At 45.4% G+C, this 22,229-nt stretch overlaps 2 protein-coding genes across 2 annotated transcripts in view; both read left to right on the top strand.

Moving 5' to 3' along the window:
• The first annotated feature begins 1,148 nt into the window (after nt 1-1,148).
• On the top strand, nt 1,149-8,861 carry ZMYND19 (zinc finger MYND-type containing 19). Its single transcript, XM_081847820.1, has 6 exons — nt 1,149-1,436; nt 2,677-2,736; nt 3,990-4,096; nt 6,098-6,238; nt 6,741-6,921; nt 8,156-8,861. Exons 1-6 carry the CDS (start codon nt 1,386-1,388, stop codon nt 8,297-8,299), a joined length of 684 nt encoding a protein of 227 aa, XP_081703946.1. The 5' UTR covers nt 1,149-1,385; the 3' UTR covers nt 8,300-8,861.
• An 8,774-nt stretch (nt 8,862-17,635) lies between these two features.
• Nucleotides 17,636-22,229, top strand: part of PNPLA7 (patatin like domain 7, lysophospholipase) — a 120,976-nt gene continuing 116,382 nt past the window's right edge. The window contains exons 1-3 of the mRNA XM_081847466.1: nt 17,636-17,944; nt 19,076-19,238; nt 20,306-20,445. Of these exons, the coding sequence (XP_081703592.1) occupies nt 19,098-19,238; nt 20,306-20,445 (281 nt within the window). The 5' untranslated portion in view covers nt 17,636-17,944; nt 19,076-19,097. The remainder of the gene's footprint in view (nt 17,945-19,075; nt 19,239-20,305; nt 20,446-22,229) is intronic.

Genomic DNA, 22,229 nt, shown 5'->3' on the forward strand with positions numbered 1-22,229 from the left:
GTTAAATTATGGAAAACTGACTTAAAATTTACAGATTGTTCTCTATTGAAGGAGAATTACATGAAGATGATGTACAGATGGTACACAACATCAGTGCAGTTAGGGAAAATGTACAAACTAGCTCAAATATATGTTGGAAGTGTAAGGAAAAGGAGGGGACATTTTATCATATGTGGTGGGATTGTAAGGTAATTAAAAAAATTTGGGAAATGATATACAACGAATTGAAGAAAATGTTCCATTTAACATTTTTTAAAAAAACCCGAGGCATTTTTGTTGGGGATTGTAGGGAAAGACCTGCCAAAAAAGTTGAAAAACATCTTCATGTATGCGACGACGGCCGCGAGAGTTCTGGTAGTACAAGGATGGAAGACTGAAGAAACCCCAACTAAAGAATCATGGCAAGAAAAATTGATGGACTATGCAGAACTGGCAAAACTGACATATAAGCTACGGGACAAGGATAACTGTGACTTTAAGGATGAATGGGAAGCCTTTACAAAGTATCTGAAGACGCAACAAAGCGAACTGGACTCCTTGGCAGGTTTTGAATAAACATTCACAAACTTTTTATTGATAATAATCAGCTAAATAGTTTTGAGGATCTATACAACTTTGTAACATGCAGAAAATAGCATTCTCAGAGAAACCAAAGAGTGGAACTGAGGGAAGTCGGAGGGTAGGGTGGGTGTGGGGTGGGAGGGGGGGAGGGAGGAAAAATGGGGGGAAAACAAGGATGATATGTTTTTGGATAATATGTCTTGTTATAATTTTGAATAAAAAAAAATAGATCCTTGGGAAACAACCAAATAATAATAATAATAATAATAATAATAAAATATATACTAAACCCGCACTAATGGGTACCCCACCTCGCAAATAATCTCTCTCTCTCTTTTTATATATGGGACGTGCCCTTTAAAAGGCGGAGGAGGGAAGTTCTCGCGTGCTCAGTCGTGCCCATTCGCCGGACGGGAGAGAGAATTCCCGCGAGTGCGATGTGCGTCATCGGCCGCCGCCGCCGGACACGTGACGCGGCGCCGCGGCTGCGCTCGGTTGCGCCGGGCGGCCCTCGGGCGGATAGTAATGACGCGGCGCCGCGGCTCGCGCGCTGATTGGCGGGCCGCGGCTTCATATTGGTGGGGGAGGGGGGAGGAGTTGGTGGCGGCGGCAGAAGAAGAGAGCGGCAGCATCAGCGGCGGCGCCGGCGGTGCGCGCTGCCCCGCCCCCCGCTCCCCATCCTCCTGCCCGAGGCGTGCGCGAGGCGGTGGCGCGTGGCATCGGGGTCTCCCTCCGGCCTGCGCCTCTTCCTCCCCTCCTCCTCCTCCTCCTCCTCCCTCTTTCCCCTTTCCCCCCTCCTCTCCGCTCCCTGCCAGGCCAAGGCCATGACCGACTTCAAGCTGGGCATCGTGCGGCTCGGCCGGGTGGCCGGCAAGGTACGCGTGGGGCCCCGTTGGGCGGGGCGGGGTGGGAGAAGTAGGATTTGCGCGTCTGTATGCGGTGTGCGTGTGTTTCCGTGCCCGCGCGTGTTCTGTGTTGGGAGACCCGCGCCCCTTCCTCTATCACATCACCGCCCCCTCGCGCGTCTGACCTGCTCCGTTACGTCACATAGGACCCCTCTGTGACGTCACTGGGTTCATTGGGGTTCCATGAGCCCATTATTATTATTATTAAAGATAGAAGGATGCGGGAGGCTGGTTTTAGTTTAGAGGTCCCTTTTCTCTTTTTTTTACTCTCTCTTTGCATCTCTCCCTGTAGAGGGTTAATGAGCTGTTCTGTGGAGCACTTCCCGCTGGTGGACCTCAAATGGGGAGATTTCTTTCTTTTTATATCCTTCGTATTCAGGCTATAAAGGGGCCCATAGCTCACTGGCAGAGCACATGGAGGTGGCACCTGCATTTTCAAAGGGTTACATAGCAAGTGTTCTGAGAGGTTTCTTCTTTGGAGCGTGCCTACTGGTTAAACTAGGTGATACTGACAGATTTATAGTCTGACCTGATCCTAAGTAGCTTCCTATTTTCTTGTGCAGATTTGATACATATTTATTGATACATATTTGTTGTAACTTTCTTTTGTTGTTGTGCTTTTCTGTTTTTGTCTTTTGGAATAAGCATGGACCACAACGGATGTGTACCAATACTTGGTACAATGTCTTGCTTTACAGGTTGTTTGGGTTAAGTTTTGTATGTTAATCTGTTATAGCAAAAACTGAAACACAAAACTGCCCTTTAAAGGCTAACTGATTTGTGTGGTATAATCTATATTGGGCCAGAGCTGCCCCTCTCAGTTGCAGATTTTGGTCTCTGAGCAAGAACTTGCATTTTACAGTTCTTTCTTCCTCTCCTATCCTACTTCCAAAGGCAAGAGAAAGGCAATACACCCCTTTCTGGCATTTGGACTTCCCAGAAGGCTTGTGGACACAGTGGTAGGTAGAGATCCCAGAATGCTCAAGGCTAACCCTGGAGCAGCTTTCCCCTGGTTTAGACAAGTGTGTGAAGTATGCCTGGTCAGATGAATGACTTATTTAAGGTGTAAAACTTCTCTTTTCAGTGTAAGATGTGCCCTGGAATAGCTTAAATTGTTGTTTTGCTGAAATGAATGAAGAGTGCCTTGCTAGGTATTGGAAAAGTATCCGCAATATAAAGTATTTAATTACCCTTCCTTTTTTTATTCTAGACAAAGTACACACTGATTGACGAGCAAGACATTCCACTTGTGGAGAGTTACTCTTTTGAGGTAAGAACCATGTTATCGACCTTATTTCCACATTCCAAGTGTTGAACTCAAACTCCTATCAGGTCCAGTCAGCATATCCAATGGCTGAAGAGCATTGGGAGGACCACATGTCAGCTAATATTCCTCTTGATCAGGGATGGGGAACCTGTGGCTCTCCATATGAACCCTGACCTGACATGGCCAGTAATTAGGGTAGATAAAAAACAGGCAGGTTGACTGTCTAATGAACCTGCTTTAATCTAACTCATGAAAGCCGGTGGTCTCATATAATGACTATCTGAATAAGTTGGCAGAGAGAGAAGAGGAGGCATTTTCCCTTGAAACAGCATGTGGGTCATAAAAGGACTCAGCCCGATCCAGACATCTGGGTTTGGGCAAGGACTTGTATGAAAAGTACCAAGTTCTCCAAAGACTCAAACTGTTCTCTGAAGTAGGATAACCAGGCAAGTTGTCCTTCACTTGCAGAATCAGGAGTTGCTTTACTTTAGAATGAATTTTCTTTTATATAGGCTTCATGTATTTTTAGATTGGATTTTGCGGAGCTTAATAGAAAATGTATTGCTCTTGGAAAAAGGGGCCGATTTGAAATACACTGACAATACACTTTCACCCATTCATTTACCTGATATCAACAGGTTCTGCACAAGCTTTTGAGGTGTCTGGGGAAAAATTAGAGACTCAACATGGTTTATATATATCCTCAGGCTCGCTGAACAAGAAGGCTCTGATCTTATATAGAGTGTCTGTTAACTCACCACAGAGTGACTCAAGCACAGAAACTGGGTTCCTGGGGCAGAGCATGCATCTCATCTGACATTTCCCATGTCCATTATTGACCCACTTTCTCTCGTCTGATATAGACCTGACTGATTTTGAACTTTAGAGGCTCTACTCAGAGTACCTCTGCCTTCAGATGTTTGTTGACTGGGAACAGAGTCCCTTGTCTGGTAGCACCCTTTTTCTGAAACATTTTCCCTAGTCATAATTTGCATAGCACCATCATTTAATATCTTTTATGTGACAAGAGAAAACTCTTATTAACCCAAGTGTTTAATATTTTGCCATTTATTTGTTTTTTAACATTTCTGTTACTTGGGTTGCAGTTTTCTGTTTTAATGACGGTTACGTTTCTGTCCATTAATAGTTGTACTTATATTTCACTGTGTTTTGTATTTGAAGCTGCTATGATTAGATGAGCATACAAATATTTTAAACAAAATGTATGAATAGATGTGTTCTCTGTCTTTGGCCAGGCTCGAATGGAGGTCGACGCAGATGGAAATGGTGCTAGAATATTTGCCTTTGCGTTTGACAAAAACCGAGGAAGAGGCTTTGGACGCCTGCTGCATGAGTTACTGTGGTAGGTATCATTATGCAGGGGATAACATAGCTGCAGGTTTCCAGACTGTTGAGGCATGTGTATGCATAGTCTTTGGAGATGGGCACTATAATGGCAACTCTCACGTGCCAGGGTAAGACATAAGCCATGGTTTGCTGTGCATGAGCAGACAGCGTCTGTCTTACCTCTCCCCATTCATGGTGGGAAGAAAGAAACCACAATCCCTGGCTTAGCATTGTGTCCAAACCAGGGGTTGTGGTTTGCTTTTCTCCTGCCAACCCACAGTGTGTAGCCAATGATTGTTTTTACAATACGATACGATATCTTTATTGTCATTGTCCCATGCAGAACAATGAAATTGAAAAACTACATAAAACTACATAAAACATTCAAAAACACCTAAAAACTCTGAAACCCCATTTTAAAATACACTATACTATAGAGACCCCTTATGCTGCGTTTAGAACCAGAATTGCATTTGCGTAGAAACTGTTTCTCAGGCGGCTAGTCCTGGCCTTTATAACCCTACACCTTCTTCCAGAAGGCAGAAGCTGAAAGAGATCATTTCCAGGGTGCGTACTATCCTGCACTATCTCTGCCGCTTTCTTATGGCACCTGGCAGCACAGATTTGATCTAAGGTGGGAAGAGTGCACCCAATTATTCTCTCTGCAGTCTTTACAACCCTGGATAGCATTGTTTTTCCCCTGGCCGTGCAGCTCCCAAACCACACACACAGACCATAAGTTAATACGCTCACCACAGTGCAATGGTAGCTTTCTGATTGTGATTTGTTTGTGATCTGATTGTGATTTTAGCTTTCTGATTGTGATTTGTTGGAGGTGAAACAAACCATAGTCCCTACTTTGGACACATCTTCTAAGCCCAAGGGATCATGGTTTGTTTTCTTCTAGTAGGAGCAGAGGGGAGACAAATACATTCACAGTAAACCGTTAGCTAAGGTATACTGTGATGTACAAACTGAGGCACCATGTAAAAGGAAAGTGGGCTGTGTTGTGTGTTAAAGTATCTTTCCCCCTCCCTTTTTCTCTCTATAATTCGAACATACAAAACTGCCATGTATTTAGATGTAGGTTGATCCATCTAGCTCTGTGCTGTCTATGCTGACTGACTGACTGACTGACTGACTGACTGACAGCAGCAGCAGCAGCAGCAGCAGCAGCTTTCCTGGGTTTCAGGCAGGGGACATTCCTGGTCCTACTTGGAAATCCTGGAGATTGAACATGGGACCTTCTGCATGCAAAATGCTCCAACCCATCCAAGTGCCACAGGGCTACCCACAACTTGAAGGCAGGGTTCCAATATCCAGAGACTCTACTGCTGAGCTACGATCCTTTCCCTTTAACAGCTTGGGTGACTTAAAAGAAAAAAGAATTTGCCTGCTACCTAGAAGATGCCAGGTGTATTTCTAAGGCATTTCCCCTGATCACCACCCACTTTACAGTGGTACCTCGGGTTACAGATGCTTCAGGTTACAGACTCCGCTAACCCAGAAATAGTACCTTGGGTTAAGAACTTTGCTTCAGGATGAGAACAGAAATCATGCAGCAGCGGCACAGCGGCAGCAGGAGGCCCCATTAGCTAAAGTGGTGCTTCAGGTTAAGAACAGTTTCAGGTTAAGAATGGACCTCTGGAACGAATTAAGTTCTTAACCCAAGGTACCACTGTATCTCTAATTGCAGGGATGTCTGCAGAAGGTCATCAGCAGAAGATCTTAAGAACTGGACAGGAGGGTGGGTGTCCTTTATGCCTTGGGTCCTAAGCCGTGTAAGGTTTTAAATTTTCAGACCCAGCACCTTGAAGTCAAAGTAAGCTTGTTAAGCTCTTTTGAGATGTGTTGTCTCCAATGACCTGGTTAGAACCTGGTAGCAGCTCTTTGAGCGTGTTGGAGTTTCCATACTGCCTTCCAAGGGCAGCCCATGATGTATTATAGGAGTCCAAGCAACTAGAAGCATCTGAATGCTTCCTTTCAGGAATTGCAGGTGGCTCGTCTTCTCTTTCAGGGAGAGGCATCGGGGGGGCATCGCCCCTGGCTTTCAAGTCGTGCATCTGAATGCAGTGACAGTGGACAATCGTCTAGACAACCTGCGATTGGTTCCATGGGGATGGAGACCCAAAGCCGAAGAAATCTCTAGTAAACAAAGGTAAATTCTCAATAACAGTGTCACAGGCAAGAGGGACAAAAGGGGCTGGAAGTCAAACAACCCCAGAACATTTTTTTTGCATAGCCCCTTGATGATTTTTTATGTGTGTTTCTTTGCATCTGAAGAAACTGTGGTGCTAAGTTCTCTCTGACCTGGCCATAGAGGGGAGGATATGTCTCCCACCCTAGGTTATTTATTCCACTCACACAGCAACAATTCTCAAGAGTTCCCTTGAATGAGGAATCAGTTGTTAAACTACTCTGGTAATTGTATGTCTGCTAGCAAGAACAGGGGCCTTATAACAACTTTCAGCACCCTTAACAAGCTAAAGTTTCCATAATTCTTTAGGGGAAGACATAACTGTTTAAGAGTACTTTAAAAGTATGTTGTGATTGTGGCTACTGTCAACTCTCTGCTTTGAGAGGGTTGGAGTTTTAACATGTTGCTATGGTGCAGCACAAGCTTGCTGCAGAAATATTTAATTTGCTGTTTTTTCTTGAAGGGAACAAAGCTTATACTGGCTGGCGATCCAGCAGCTTCCCACAGACCCCATAGAGGAACAGTTTCCGGTGCTGAATGTGACACGCTATTATAACGCTAATGGGGATGTTGTGGAAGAAGAGGAGAGTTCGTGCACATACTATGAATGTCACTACCCTCCCTGCACAGTGATTGAGAAACAGGTGCGTTCAAAACCAGAAGCAAGTCATGGATAAGACCGTCCTTGTTCTAGGCTGGCTGCTGCAAGTTCACCCTCTTCAGTGTGGTTGCTTCTTTTTAAAAAACCAAAAAGTCCTTAGGCACAGCTAGTGTGTTCTTTGTACCCCCTGCAAGGAATTTCACTGCACCGTTTTTAGCCTAAATAGTTATCCTGGCCAGCGGCTTCCAAGCTTCAGACACGTCTCTCTCTCAATGGTGTTCTGTGAAGTACAACTGACTTTGTGCTACCATTCTATTTGGATAACTCTTCACCCTACCTCTCGGTGTGGAAAAGTCAGTGTTGCCCATAGGCCAAACCCCCCTTTTCCTAGCCCACTTTTTCTTAGGACAGGGTCATGGGGAAACAAGATCAGAATGAACAGCTCTGGTTTTAAACCTCACTGAAGTAACTTTGTTGTATAGAAGGATGGATAGATGTCACCCGAAAAGATAACCTGTACAAAAGGGAATCTGTTCCTCTGATGACAGTTTTGGATGCTTTTGTGGAGGAAAATATGTAAATAGGTCTGTGAATATAGAAGGGTCTCCAACTCAGCAGGAGAGCATCGGTTTTGAGTCCTAGGTTCAGTCTCTTGCTAGAGCTGCGAAAGATCCCTGCTCGAAACTTTGGAGCACTTCTTCTGTGCAACATAGGCGGTACACTGAACTGGGCCATACTAGTCTGATTCGGTTTCAGGTAGTGTTCTATGTTCCAAAGCCATAGTTATAAACCCAGGGGTGGGGAACTGCAGCTCGAAGCTCCCTTAGCCCCAGCCAGCATGGCCAGTGCAGGAGGTGGGGGTGGCGGGTGGCACAGCTCCCTATCCTTGTTGTAGACCATGAGGGAAAGAAATTGAGAGTGCAGTCCTGTACATGTTTACTCATTCCCATTGAATTCAGAATGTCTAAGATTGGGTGGGGGTGGAGAAAAAGAAGATGATACTCATAATGAGACCTTCAGGTTCATAAACAAGAGAAATGCACCAGTGGGGGCTAGATAATATTTTATCCACAATGAAAACCAAGGCAGCATTTTGTAGGGTTCCCAGGCTGTTCTACCCAGATCCTGACCAGGCCTGCTTTAGTTCCTACAAAGATTGCCCTGGGACTGGCCACCTTAGGACCCTTTTGGTTGGCTTGATTTTGTGGGGGATGGTTTTCTTTCTCTAGGGGCCCTGAAAAGGGATACTGATTTTTGTCCCGTACTCCTCTCTCCAGTTACGTGAATTTAACATCTGTGGGCGGTGCCAGGTCGCACGGTACTGCGGCTCGCAGTGCCAGCAGAAAGACTGGCCGGCCCACAAGAAGCACTGTCGGGAGAAGAAGCGAGTCTTCCAGCAAGAGCTTGGACCAGAACGATGACCAGCTGGCTGAGGCCTTAGCCCCACAGGGCACCTTCCCAGAAGGTTAAGGAGGAGGTGCCCACTTTGCACGGACTGCTCACTTGAAGCCAGAGGCACTGACAAAAAGGAGAGAGAGAGAGGAGAATTTTTTTATATATATATTTGAAAAGACAAACCAATCCCTGTGATGCTTGAGGAAAGGGACTGACTCTTCCCTTCCAGTGTTAAAAAAAGAAAACGTCTGAAGCAAAAAAAAAAAAAGACTACTGGGGAAGCTCTCCTGCCTGGAAGCTTTCTGTTATTTATATGTTAATATGTTTGTAAAGTTGTGTACAGAGGTTTTTTTTGTTTTTGTTTTTTTGTTAGAAGTTCTCTTGCATAGGACTCATTTACTGTAATGTTCAAGTGAGAACACATTGTTGGTTGAAATAACTGTCCAGTAGCAAAAAGAGAAACAAAAAAAAGTTTTTCCTCCCCCTGTGGCCAGGAGAAGGCCTGGGGAGCTAGCTCAGAACATCAGCATTTAAATCTGAACAACTCTGCATGGAAAGTTGTGTTTTCAAGTAAAGGATTGGAATGGATTGGCTGCCTTTTTTGCTCATTTAAAAACTTGAGCAGCTGTGAATGATTGTCCACCATCAACAGCATGTTGCTGGTCTGTTCCCCGCCCCTCCCCATGAGTGACACTTTCCTCTGAAGATTCCAAAAGCCGCTGAGCTGCTTAGCTGCTTCCCATCACTGTTCTTCCCCATCTGTCTGTAGAGGCAACCATGCCCCCCCCACCACCACCATCCTGGTTGTCATAGTTCCTAATGATATTTCCACCACTCCATAAGGAACCATGGGCAGTAAGGTAAAGGTGCAAGCAGGCTTCCATAAGCAGAGGTTTGGGATTGGTGACTGATGACCCCATTTCTCATTGAAAGGCGTATAGTCATGGGAAAGTCTATATTGGCATGTCACTGTTGAATTTAGGCCAGTACAGCATTGTTAGTCCTCCCCTGCCCTTTTGTCCTGTAATCTTTTAAGATGAACAAGGAATAGTTTCTTATTGCAGCGTCTGTGTGCCAAACCATGACTCTCTGCCATACTCTTGCGGACCTACTTGGTGGCTGCCCCTCCACATCTCTCCTCTGTCCCCCCCACCCCGAGTTTAGGGATAGGGAATCTGCCCTTCCAGATGTAGTTGGGCTCATCAGCTTCAATCAGCATGGTTGGGGATGATGGGAGTTGTAGCTCAACAACGTTTGGAAGGCAACAGATTCCTCATTCCTGCCTCTGGTGACCTAAACCTTTTAAAAGTATTGTTAATACTTTTTTTAAAAGGCAAACTTGCTTTGAGTAGTTTAAGTAGGTAGAATAATAAGCTGTGTATTCTCTGAGACAGGCCAGTGGTCCAGTGGAGGGATGCCGCTACATTTCCCAAAGCAAGGTATTTTAAAGTTGCAAAAACTAAGTGACCCTGCACGTATCTATGTGTGGAACTCCATGAGACACTTGACTTAAAACCAGGTGTCTGTGTGACAGGTTCTATTTATGCCCATACCAATATATGGCTCGGAATTGGGGATGGGTGGAAGAATGTAATTGTTTACCACCATCAGCAGTAAGTGGAAACAGACCTGATATTTGACCTTGGTGTGTGCAAACATAGAAGACCCCGTCCATGTAAATCATGGGGGGAGCATGGTTCCTGTTGAGACTACCTCCACCCAGCCACAATGAGCCCATGTGTTGCTGTCTGCTATTTGGATCCAAGGCAGGTAAATCCAGGTACGCCAGTTTCTAAGTCCAGAGTAGGAACCTATCCTTTTCATCTATCTATAGTGTAGGGATCAGTAACTGAAAAGCCTGTCAACCAATTCAGTCTCCATGAACAGTACCTTGTGGCTCTCCTAGCAGCAACCTGGATGTTAGCCAACTAGGAGGGTTTTTGGCATTTCACTGTGGGCTGGGGTGGTGGTGGCATAGACGTGTGACCCACCAATAAAAGTACAGTGGTACCTTGAGTTAAGAACTTAATTCGTTCTGGAGGTCCATTCTTAACCTGAAACTGTTCTTAACCTGAGGTACCACTTTAGCTAATGGGGCCTCGCGCTGCCACCGCACGATTTCTGTTTTCATCCTGAAGCAAAGTTCTTAACCCGAGGCACTATTTCTGGGTTAGTGGAGACTGTAGCCTGAAGCGTATGTGACCCGAGGTACCACTAGTTGCTGGGCAGTCCTGTACTGCAACCTTAGCAGTGGTTTATCGGCAGCTTTCCATGATGATGCATCTTCTAGCCGTTTTGGACTAGAGTTTAAATCAACTGAGCCCTGCCAGCTGGGCCTGATGGGTGTTGTAGTCCAAAGCAGCTGGAGGGCACGAGATTAAGAGCATAGGAAGAGACTGCTGGATCAGGTCAGTGACCCATCTACTCCAGCATCCTGTTCTCACAGTGGCCAACCTGATGCAAAGGACTCAAATACAAAAGCACTCTACCCACCTTTGGTTTGCACCAGCTGGTATTCAGAAGCCTTCCTGCCTTTGATAGCAGGCAGAGCATAGAGGCATTGTGGCTAGTAGCCATTAATAGCCGCCTCTGTGAGTTTGTCTCTAATCACATTAAATTGGTGGCCATCACTGCCTTCTGCGGAATCAATGTTGTGGAATGCTAGTTTAGGCACTCCTGACAGTGGCCAATATTTCTCTGCCCTGAAGCACCCCCAATTTGAGCCTGTTTTTCAAGACTTGTCAGTCAAAGGAAATCATTGCTTCTTGGGTATACTTGAATCTGGCCACTTATTTCTGTGTTTTGCCTGTAGCTATACTGAACAAGGGGAATGTGTCGCTTTTCTCTCCCACCCTTTACCAAAGGGATACTTGAGTGGCTAACAGAAGAGCAGGATAAGCAGAGAAAAGAATAGCTGCAGCTATCAAGACTCAAAATACGTACAAGAGAGTTCTGAAGTCAAGACCTTTTTATTTTCAGTGCATCCTCCCATACAACTGTATTTAGTATATAAACATCATTGTTTCTTCCATCTCATTTAAAAATTGTTCCACATAGGCTTTGTGCCTTCCTCGCAGGTGCCTTCATATCTACACTTCCAAGCAGCAGTAGTTTGCTCCACCTCATATGTACATAAGCCAATGTTTATTGATTGCCCAACTTATGGTTGTTCGTTGAATTTTGTGTTAAAGAGACTGAAAGGAGGCCTGTGTTAAGGGTGTGGCATTTCTGCATTTGTGAACTGGTGTATTTAATGCAACCTTTGCCAACCTGGGAGTTGTAGTCCAAAATGTACTAAGAGGGCACCAGGTTTGCAAAGGCTGATTGGTCTTTACCTGTGCTCCTTGTATAACATGTGCATCACCTTCTTTCTGCCCCATGCCTATTGTGGGTCGGTAGGGAATGGGTTTCTCCTTTTGCATGTGTATTTTAAAGCACCTACAACCACCACCGCTACAAATCTGCTAAGCGCTCACACTTGCCTTGTTTAGTTTGGACAGTTCTGCTGCCTGAATTCTTCCCATCCAAAAAATGTCCCCATGGGACTGCTTCCTCACACAATAGATTTAGGAGGTTTGCACGCATGTTCTAGTTAAGTGTGAAAGCAGCTCCACCCTGTAACATTTTTTTTTATGGCTTTGGTTCATAGGATTGCTCTCCCCGTGCCCCTACAGCTCCTCTAAATTTTTAGGATTTGCGGCCAGTGTGGTGTAGTGGTTGGGCTAGGACCTGAGAGACCAGGGTTGAAATCCCCATAGTGGATGTCACAGTCACTGCCTCTCAGCTAATCTACCTCACAGGGTGGTTGTGTGGGGATTAAAGGAAGAAAAGGAAAGCCATGTAATGCCACCCTTCGCTCCTTGGAGAAAAGGTGGGATATAAATGCAATACAATTATAGAAGCCACAAGTAAGCCACTGTGAGCAATTCAGGTGAACACAGTAAGTACCATGTGGAAATAAATATGTGCATTTGCTCATGCAAAGCAGGCATTGTCCTGATCCACTTTTGATCTGATTTGCATCACACACAACAATGTGAATATTTACCTATTCACCATATTTACACAGTGCCAGTGTGGTTAGAGTGTCAGACTAAACCCGGACCAGGGTTCAAATCCCCACTCAGTCATAAAGCTCACACAGGGGTCACAGTCACTGCCTCTCAGCCTAATTTATCTCACAGGGTTGCTGCGTGGGGATTAAATGAGGAAGGGGAGAGCCATGTACACCACCTTGAGCTCCTTGGAGAAAGAGAGGGGAGTATAAATGCAATCAATCAAATTAAATTGTCTGCGACATTATTTGAAATTAATGGGGAGTGGAAGACTCCTAAAACATTTCGCAGATGGGCTGAAGAAGCCGAGACACCGAAACTGTCCAAAATAAACAAGACCCATTGAAACAGGTGGGACATGTGGCTCTAAAACATCAGCACATTGATTTCCACAAAAATGGAAAAATGAAAACCTGCCCCCCCCCACTATAACTTAAGGAAAACCATCTTTTTTTTAAAAAAAATATATTTATTAGGATTTTGTATAATAAGACAAACATCACAATCCAAACAGAAAAATACAGTAAAAAACATAGATAGAATAAAAGAAAAAAAAAAAAGAAAATCTGGTTTTTTACTTATTATCTTTATAACCCTCTTTCCTGACTTCCTCGCATCTCCCTTTTCTGTGTTCCCCTTTACACAATCAAATTCAGCAATTCCTTACCCTCTTCCAAATCTTATTCAATATTATACATTTCAACCTATTATGTCTCCGATTTTTCCTTTCTTTTTAAAACCGTTTTTGCATGTTCTTTATATCTTAATCCCTTGTATCATTTTGTTTAGATTTGACATAATTTTAATCCGGTCTTTTCACCCTTTTCTTTTAAAATATTTTTGCATATTCCTTTTAACTATGTCACTGATGCCATATTATCTTTATAGCCAACATCAATTTAGCATGCAAACATTTTACAATGTTTTTGGAGATAGTCCTTGAACTTCTTCCAGTCCTCTTCCACCGACTCTTCTCCCAGGTCTCGGATTCTGCCAGTCATTTCTGCCAGTTCCATATAGTCTATCACTTGCATCTGCCATTCTTCCAGGGTGGGCAAATCTTGTGTCTTCCAATACTTTGCGATGAGTATTCTTGCTGCTGTTGTTGCATACATAAAAAATGTTCTGTCCTTCTTTAACACCAATTGGCCGACAATGCCCAGAAGAAAGGCCTCTGGTTTCTTAGGGAAGGTATATTTAAATACCTTTTTCAGTTCATTATAGATCATTTCCCAGAAAGCCTTGATCTTTGGGCACGTCCACCAAAGGTGAAAGAATGTTCCCTCGGTTTCTTTACATTTCCAGCATTTGTTGTCAGGCAAATGATATACTTTTGTAAGCTTGACTGGGGTCATGTACCGCCTGTACATCATTTTCATAATATATTTTTTTAAGGCATTACATGCCGTAAATTTCACACCAGTGGTCCATAACTGTTCCCAGTCAGCAAACATAATGTTATGACCAATATCTTGCGCCCACTTGATCATAGCTGATTTGACCGTTTCATCCTGAGTGTTCCATTTCAACAGCAAGTTATACATTCTTAAAAGTATCTTAGTTTTAGGTTCTAACAATTCTGTTTCTAATTTCGATTTTTCTACCTGGAAGCCTATTTTTTTATCCAAATTAAAGGCCTGTCTAATTTGATAATAATGTAACCAATCTCGCACTTTATCTTTTAGTTTCTCAAAACTCTGCAATCTCAGTGTGTCTCCGTTTTGTTCTAATATCTCCCAATATTTCGGCCACTTGGCCTCCATATTGAGTCTTTTCAGAGCCTTAGCTTCCATAGGTGATAACCACCTTGGGGTCTTGCTTTCCAATAAGTCTTTATATCTTGTCCAGACATTAAACACGGCTTTCCTGACAATATGGTTTTTGAATGCTCTGTGAGCTTTAACCTTGTCGTACCACAGATTTAAGGAAAACCATCTTAATGATAAAACTTACAGTATGAGAGAAACACAATAGATAATAATAAAACAAATTTATTGTGAGGTTGCCTTTGTTTTTTACATTTTTTGAATGCTAATCCTCTAATCTAGTCACCATACTTTAGAGTTTGGGTTATGTTTGCTTATTTTTTTGCTTTGCTGTCCTTTTCTCCTACATAATGTCATTTATTTCCCTCCTTTTCCACATCGGCCACCCGGGGATCGTCAAAATGAAGGCGTTGGCTTGGTATTACGTCTGGTGGCCTAACATGGACAATGCCATCACTTTGTGGGTTGCCTCCTGTCAAGTATGTCAAGAATTGAGACCTGCACCGCCGGCAACTAAGGGCAACACCTGGGATCTCCCAAGGCACCCTGGTCGAGGGTGCACATCGATCTTGCCGGCCCCTTTCCTGGCCGGACTTTTATGGTAGTGGTGGACGCTTATTCCAAATGGCTGGAGGTGGCCCTGATGCCCTCCACCCCTACCGAAGCCATCATCCGGGTGCTGCGGGGCCTGTTTGCAACTCATGGGTATCCTGATGTCCTCGTCTCGGACAACGGACCTCAGTTCACGTTAGGCACCTTTGAAAGGTCCCTCTTGGGTTTGGGCATCCACCATGCCCTAATGGCAGCATTTCACCCGGCCAGCAACAGGCAGCCAGAGAGAATGTTGTGCTCAGCAAAAGAAGCACTGGTGCGCCTAGAACAGAGGGACTGGCATGAGGGGGTCACTGAAAACTTGCTCGTGCAGCACATCACCCCTCATGTAGCCACAGGGCGGAGCCCAGCTGAACTGCTAATGGGCTTCCGGTCTCCGCTTGACCAGCTGCACCTGGACTTTGGTATGGCCGAGCCCCCGGGCTGTACTAACATGCCACGGTCCTTTATTCCGGGGAATCAGGTTTTGCCTGGAACTTTGTGGGGTACATTCCTTGGGTGCCGGCCACAGTAGTGGGAGTAAGGGGGCCCCGTTCGTACCAGGTGGCACTCCAGAATAGACACCTGTAGCGCCGGCACATAGACCAGCTAAGGCACAGGGTTGGGGATTTGGACATTACCGCTGTACCCCCAACTGTGGCCCCAGCTCCGGAGCAGTTGCTAATGGAAGGCAAGGCTCCACATCTTCCTCACAAACTGAGGTCATGGAGCCGAGCTGAGCCATTTTGGTGGGTCTGCCTGGCTCTCCAGAGATTCGGACCACCGCTGTGCCTGACCGTCCACCGAGTCCGCTCGTGGCAGTTCCTTCGACAGCAGTGGAGCCAGGGAACTCGGGCTCAACGCCACGTTTGGTTGCCCCACAGTCGCAGACAGAATTGGGCGGCCCCCCGGACTCTGGTACTGGCCCTTGGCGGTCTGACAGGGTTTCCAAGCGCCCAGCTTATTTAAAAGACTATGTTCACTGGACAAACTGCACATGTAAAGCTGTATGGTGAATAGGGTCAATTAATATGCTTATGTGCCTTACTGAAACCAGTAAGGGTATTGCTGTATGTAATGAAACCACTATGATTGTAACTAATGCCTTATCTTGGTGGGGAGGGGTGTTATGTGTTGAAGTTCTCACCCTGGCCACCAGGGGTATTGTGTATATAGTTTTCACTCAGGTCCACATCAGTTAATTTAGGCGAGAAACCCTGGGTAGTGGTTGTTACAATGTTGACAGCTGGCTGCCTATAAAAGCAGGCCAGCTGAGCTGTTCAGTTCAGTTCAGTTCCAGCTTACTTATAAAGAACTACTTGGAGAAATCTCTGTGTTGTCTGCCATGTTCACCCACTACTTAATATAACTTGCTTTAGTTTTTCTTGATGAAAGATGTATAACAGTCTTGGCTACAAAGTATAATAAAATGTTAATAAAATTATAAACACATACACACAACAATATATAAACACATTGGAACACTGATTTCCAGCATGCAGAAAAAGTCTGTGGAGGGGGGAAGTTCTCAGGCCCCATTTGAGCTTCCCAACGTGTAGCCCTTTTATTGCTTCTATCCTTTTTATTTAAAAAATATTTTTATTGATTTTTAAAATAAAAATCTAACAATTAAAGATGCAGCTCACTCATAAAGTTCAAGAATCTGTAGTAGAAAAATATCAGACCCTCCAAATGTCCCTATTTTCCAGGGACAGTCCCAAATTTACAGAAGATGTCCCAGTTTCTGATTTGACCTCGGAATGTCCCGCTTTTCCTTAGGACTTCCCTATTTTCACTGGACAAATGTTGGAGGGTATATAGGATGTCCCTATTTTCATCAGAGAAATGTTGCAGGATATTGAGTTATCTGACCCTCAAGCCATCTGTATAGAGAATTTTTTTAATGCTTATTTTTTAAAAATTATATATAGATATATATATATTGGAAGCCTCCCAGAGTGGCTGGGGCAACCCAGTCAGATGTGTGGAGTATATATAGTAAAATTATTATTATGGAATAGGATGTCCCTACTTTCATTGGAGAAATGTTGGAGGGTATGAAATATGCAGTAAAACAAAAGAATGGTCAGGGTTGGTTGGGGGAAGGGTCCAATTAGAAGCAAATTAGAAGCACATTTATATATTTATTAGCAAGAAGTAGATGCCATGTTTTGAGTTCAGACATTGGTGTATACAGAGAGGGATATCTGGCGAGATGTGGGATTTTCATCTGTATTTCCATTCAGTCAACAGTAGACTTCTGAATGCTAGATGTGGATTCTAAATTGTGCGGGTCATCTGCTATACATTCTGTACACTTAATTTGACATCCTGCTATATGACAAAAAAATTGTGTCCTTTTGTCCTCCTGCTACTCTTTAAACAGGCAGGTTTTCCCCCAGTAGGGTTATTCCCCACACTTCACTGTGCCATGTTTGAGGGTTGTCTCAATAAAACAGCCGCTCTCTGACCAAACTGGCTGGCAGTGCTCCAGGTGCCACATCATACCCATTTCCCACATTTGCTTAGTACTTGATCGCTTCGGGCGGGCAGCGCCATCACTTGGGGAACTCCCTGCCTTTTGAGATCAGGCAACTTTCGCTCTTCGCGTTTCTTCAGCGCCTCTCCCTGTTGAGGCAATACCTCCCCCAGTCGCTTAAAAAGTTGGCGCGAGTTTTTAACGTGTTGCACTGTTGCCTGCGTTAACTAGGATTGTGAATTTTCTCTCTCGATTCTCTGTCGTTTCACCTTTTTGCAAACCGCTTTGAGGGATTATTTCTGTGGGGGGGAAATGACAACACAATCAGGTGGTGCATTCAATTTTATTAATCAAACAAACAATAAAACAAAACAAAACAAAACAAATAAAAAAGAATTGTTTTAAATGTTGAAACCCGCCCTAGAGACCTTAGGGTTAAGGACGGAAAATAACGACAACAACAACATCGGGGGTGGTGGTGACGATGGTGGAGAGAAAGGCGGCCCAAGTAGCCGGGCGAGTGAGCCCTCCCCACAATGGCCACCTTCCTAGACCGAGAGAGAGGAGGAGGAGGAGACGCTTCAGGTCGTCTCAGGCCTGGAGAGGAAGAGGGAAAGGCCGAGGGGGCGGCGGCAGCGAGCGATCGTCCTGACCCGGCCTCGCCTTCCCTTCCCCGCCGCTGCCTCGCCTCATTCACTCCGCCTCAGAGGCGGGGAGAAGATTGTGGGCTGGCTGCCGCGTTTCCGCTTCGCCTCCGTCGGGAATCGGGACAGCGGTGAGGTGGGACATGCTGTGGTGCTGATGGCGAGGCTGAGAGGGGCTTCTTCACTCTCTACCCACGGATAGCCTGCGTGGGTTTTTTGTGGGGAAACGGGGTGGGGGTGGAGGATTAAGAGACGGGCCACCCCCCTCCCTGCACACCTTATGTGGGGCTTTCTTGATGTCTAGTGTGTGCGGGGTGTGTGTGTGTGTTATAGTTTTTGTTTGTTACCACGTTATGTATTTTTGTGTTTTAATATTGCAAAAGCGCCCTGTGTTCCTCGGATGAAGGGCAGTCTAGAAATGTCATAAGTAAAAATAAAATTGTGCGGGGCTCTGCCGCGTGAGGGGGGTTTTAAATTGTGCGGGTCTCTGCCGCGTGAAAGAAGGGGAGTTTTAAAGCCTCTTTCTCGTGGATTTCAGGGTGACTGAAGTAGTTGTGTGTGTGTGTGTTTGTGTGTGAAGGATTAAGGAGTGTGTGCCCCCCCCCACCCGCTTCACACCCATTATCCATGGGGCTTTATTTATTCATAGCATAGGGTTCTGCTGTGCTAGGGTGGATTAGGAGAGGGACTTCGCAAGTCCTCGTGGATTTGAGGGCGACTCTCAAGTATTTTGTGTGAGTGTGTGTGGGATTAATTAGGGGACCCCCCCTTCCAAACACAACTTTCCCACCCACAATATTTCAAGCTTCTTTATGCCCAACAGATGGGGGTCTGCTGTGTTGAGGTAGGTTAAAATAGGGAGATTGTAAATCCTCACGTCCTCCAGGAGATGGCTTTGAGGGTGACTGTGAGGTAGTTTGTGGGGTGGGGGAGTATTAATTTTCTTTTGTTGGGGGCGGGGAGGAGTGTTCAGAAGGGGACAGAGCCTCCTTCTGAGTGCCTCTTCTTCCAAACATACTCATATAACTTTACCGTTGCCCTCAATCTATTTTCTGCAGGTTGTGGAGGATACATAGGTGGGGGGGGCTCCATCTTTTAACCTGTTGTTGGGGATTGAATGAGTTAAAAAGAGGGACTTCTCCCAACTACCTGGAGATAGATTACCAGTATATGGAATTAAGTGTGAAGTTGATGCATGATGTGTGTGTCTTAATTCAGAATGTCAGTGTTGCTGACTCTGCTTTTCTTGTCCTTCCCTTCCTTCCAGACCAGGATGAGCGTCCACTAACATGGCTCTGCAGTGTAAGATTCAGACCTTGCAGGTGGTTGACACAGAATACAGTGCTGATGCCGTAGAGTGGTGCCCTGTGGAGGGTTGGCACAGCATCCTGGCATGTGGCACCTACCAACTCAAGAAACCTGACAGCAGTGTGAGTGGCCCTTCTTTCTGGTGTTGCCTATGCAGTGAAAAGAGCTCCAGCAGTTTCAAGTTAATAGTTCCCTGAAGCATATTTTGGGGGTTGTTGTTAAGGTGCTTTGATGTTAAGGCTTAGGATGGATTGTCTATAACTTGTTTTCTCATTCTTCCCACTTTTGGCTCATCCACCTCAACTCCATGCAGAATGAAAAGTTGATTTCGCTTGCATACAGCAGTATTGGGGAATCTTTGGCTCTCCGATATGTTGCTGAACTACAGATTCCAGCAGCCCTAGCAAGTGTGGCGAGGGATGATGGGAACTGCAGTTCAGGAACATTTGGTGGGCCAGATCTTTCCTATGCCTGGGATACTGTCCTTCTGATTCAAAACCTTGCTTTGGTCAAAACCCCATTTATAATCCAACACTACTAAATAGTCCAACAAGAACATCAGATGCTACAGTATTAAACTAACTTACCTGCTGCTGTATTGTTTTAAACAGGATCCAGCTAGATAAAATACTGTAATGTCGAAGATAACCAACCACTCAAAACACATTAAGATTGTAGCTTAAGGTGCTCTTAAGCAAACCATTCTTCTTTCATCCCCTCTTGAATAAGAGTATGTGTGATATTGAAGTTTCTGTTGCAGGGATTAATGAGATAATATTGAGATAATGTACAAGAAAAGACTTGAACACTGTAGATATGCTAAGTTTTAATCATTTTGACAGGAAGCACTAGTAGTTTTTATTCAGGCTGGAATAAAATTGGTTTTCCATCTCAATTGGTTTTCCATATCTTGGTTTGTCCCAAATAACTCCCAAATGTGTTTAAGTGAGCTGTTCACCTCTCCTTCCCACCTAGGTGTGACAGTGGCCTATGTCTTCTTTAGCAGAGGTGACAAGAGCAATGGGGCAAACTTCCTGAGGGGATTGATGCACAGGAATCTCTTATGTTCTCTAGCTGTGCAGTTGATGGGCAGTTCAGGGACAGCAGGTAGTTGAATGTGGGAGAGAGGAAGAGATGGGGTGAGGCAATGTCTCAAAGTGATAGTTTTTGATTTTGCTTCCCATTGCAGGCTGGTGAGAGCCCTGAAGGGAACAATGAGCCCCATGTGCGCCTGGGCCGCCTCTACCTGTATTACTTTGGAGAACAAATTTTCACACCACTGACTGAGATCCAAAGGCTGGAAATGGCTGCCCTGCTGGACATTAAATGGTAATGCTGGAGACAGAGGTCCAGACCAGCACCTAAGCAGTTCTTCCGCATGTTGTTTGGTAGCATATGCAGGGCCGTCTTAAGCATATCCAGCACTGTGGTGCAAAGCTCCCTCCGGCACCACCCATTTCCCAGATTTTTTAAGGGAGGACGGCACTGCTGGCAGGGCTGGAGGAGGCGGGCAGTGGCTGGGGGGGCGGCTCCTCTGCTGGGGAAGAGGTGGAGGCTGGACGTGGCGCCTCCCGGCTCAGCTGTCTGTTTCGTGCCACAGTAGCCATGGCAGACGGAGGCTCTGGGCACAGCACTGCTTTGGCGTGGCGTGGCGGAGGCAGGTGAGGGTGGCGAGCCGATGCTGGGGGCCGCTGCATCCACCCTCCACCACTTCCCTGGTGCCCTCCAGAACTTGGTGCCCTGGCGCCCCATGCCACTAGCCTCTATGGGTAAGACACCCCTGAGCATATGCAAAGAGTTTTTTTCCCTTGGAGGGGAAATGACAACTTTCCACTGAGGGCACTATACCCTTTCACCAGCACTGGATTTGTGGCTCCCTATGCCACCATTGGAGAAAGTGTTGGATGTGGGCTGAAGGCTTGCTTCTCCCATAGACTCTAGCTTATGGCCTTGGTCATGTCATCCTGGTTTGGTTCCCCATCTATAAAATGGGAAGAGCAGTGTCCAACCTTGTAGTATCGTTGTGAGAGCAAGCCTGTGGCTAAATTGCACATTTTTCCACCTTCGCCGCATCAAGCAGTTGGTCCCTTACCTTTCCCGCCCCGACTTGGCCACAGTGATCCATGCGACGGTCATCTCCCGGCTTGACTACTGTAATTCGCTCTATGCGGGGCTGCCCTTGAAGCTGTCCCAGAAACTCCAGCGGGTGCAGAATGCTGCAGCGAGGCTCCTCACGGGGTCTCTGCCATGGGAGCATATTCACTCAGTGCTTTTCAAGCTGCACTGGCTCCCGGTGGAGTACAGGGTCAGATTTAAGTTGCTGCTTTTGACCTTTAAAGCCCTTCACGGCCTAGGACCCTCGTACCTACGGGACCGCCTCTCCCGGTATGCCCCACGGAGAGCCTCAAGGTCCATAAATAGCAACACCCTAGTGGTCCCGGGCCCTAAGGAAGTTAGATTGGCTTCAACCAGAGCCAGGGCCTTTTCAAGTCTAGCCCTGACCTGGTGGAACGCTCTGTCTCCTGAGACCAGGGCTCTGCAGGATCTGATTTCTTTCTGCAGGGCCTGTAAGACAGAGTTGTTCCGCCTGGCCTTTGGCTTGGAGCCAATTTGATTCCCTCCCTCCCTCTCTCTCTCTCTCTCTCTCTTTTTTTTCTCTTTTCCTTCTCCTCCTGCGATGAGGCTACATTTTAATATTTTAATGTTCCATTATTTTAATGTTGTATTTTATTTTTGTTTTTAAGTTGTAATCATTCATCTTGTTTTTATTATTGTTTGTAAGCCGCTCTGAGCCCGGCCTTGGCTGGGGAGGGTGGGGTATAAATAAAAAATTATTATTATTATTATTATTATTATTATTATTATTATTATAAATCAAAGTACCCCTTTCTATTGAACCCATGTCACTACTACATAGTGCTTTTTAAAAAGAAAAAGAAAAAAGGTGCCGGTATTCACCATGAAGTTGTTACAGTAAGTGACACACATTTAACATTTTTGGGGAAAGGTGCCAGTACTGCATACCCTTGAGTACCCTCAGAAAAAAAGCACTGCTGCTACACCTTAACAGTGATGCAGATTGGTGGTCTTTTTCAGCCTATTTGCTCAGTATG

Source organism: Podarcis erhardii (assembly GCF_964252035.2).
Source record: "Podarcis erhardii genome assembly, chromosome: Z".
Lineage (NCBI taxonomy): Eukaryota > Metazoa > Chordata > Lepidosauria > Squamata > Lacertidae > Podarcis > Podarcis erhardii.

Bases quoted from the DNA above. Each gene is read 5' to 3' on its own strand.
- ZMYND19 (XM_081847820.1), top strand. From the start codon at position 1,386: ATGACCGACTTCAAGCTGGGCATCGTGCGGCTCGGCCGGGTGGCCGGC. The intron at 2,737-3,989 runs GTAAGAACCATG...GTCTTTGGCCAG, and splicing joins TGGAGAGTTACTCTTTTGAG to GCTCGAATGGAGGTCGACGC. The intron at 6,239-6,740 runs GTAAATTCTCAA...TTTTTCTTGAAG, and splicing joins GAAATCTCTAGTAAACAAAG to GGAACAAAGCTTATACTGGC.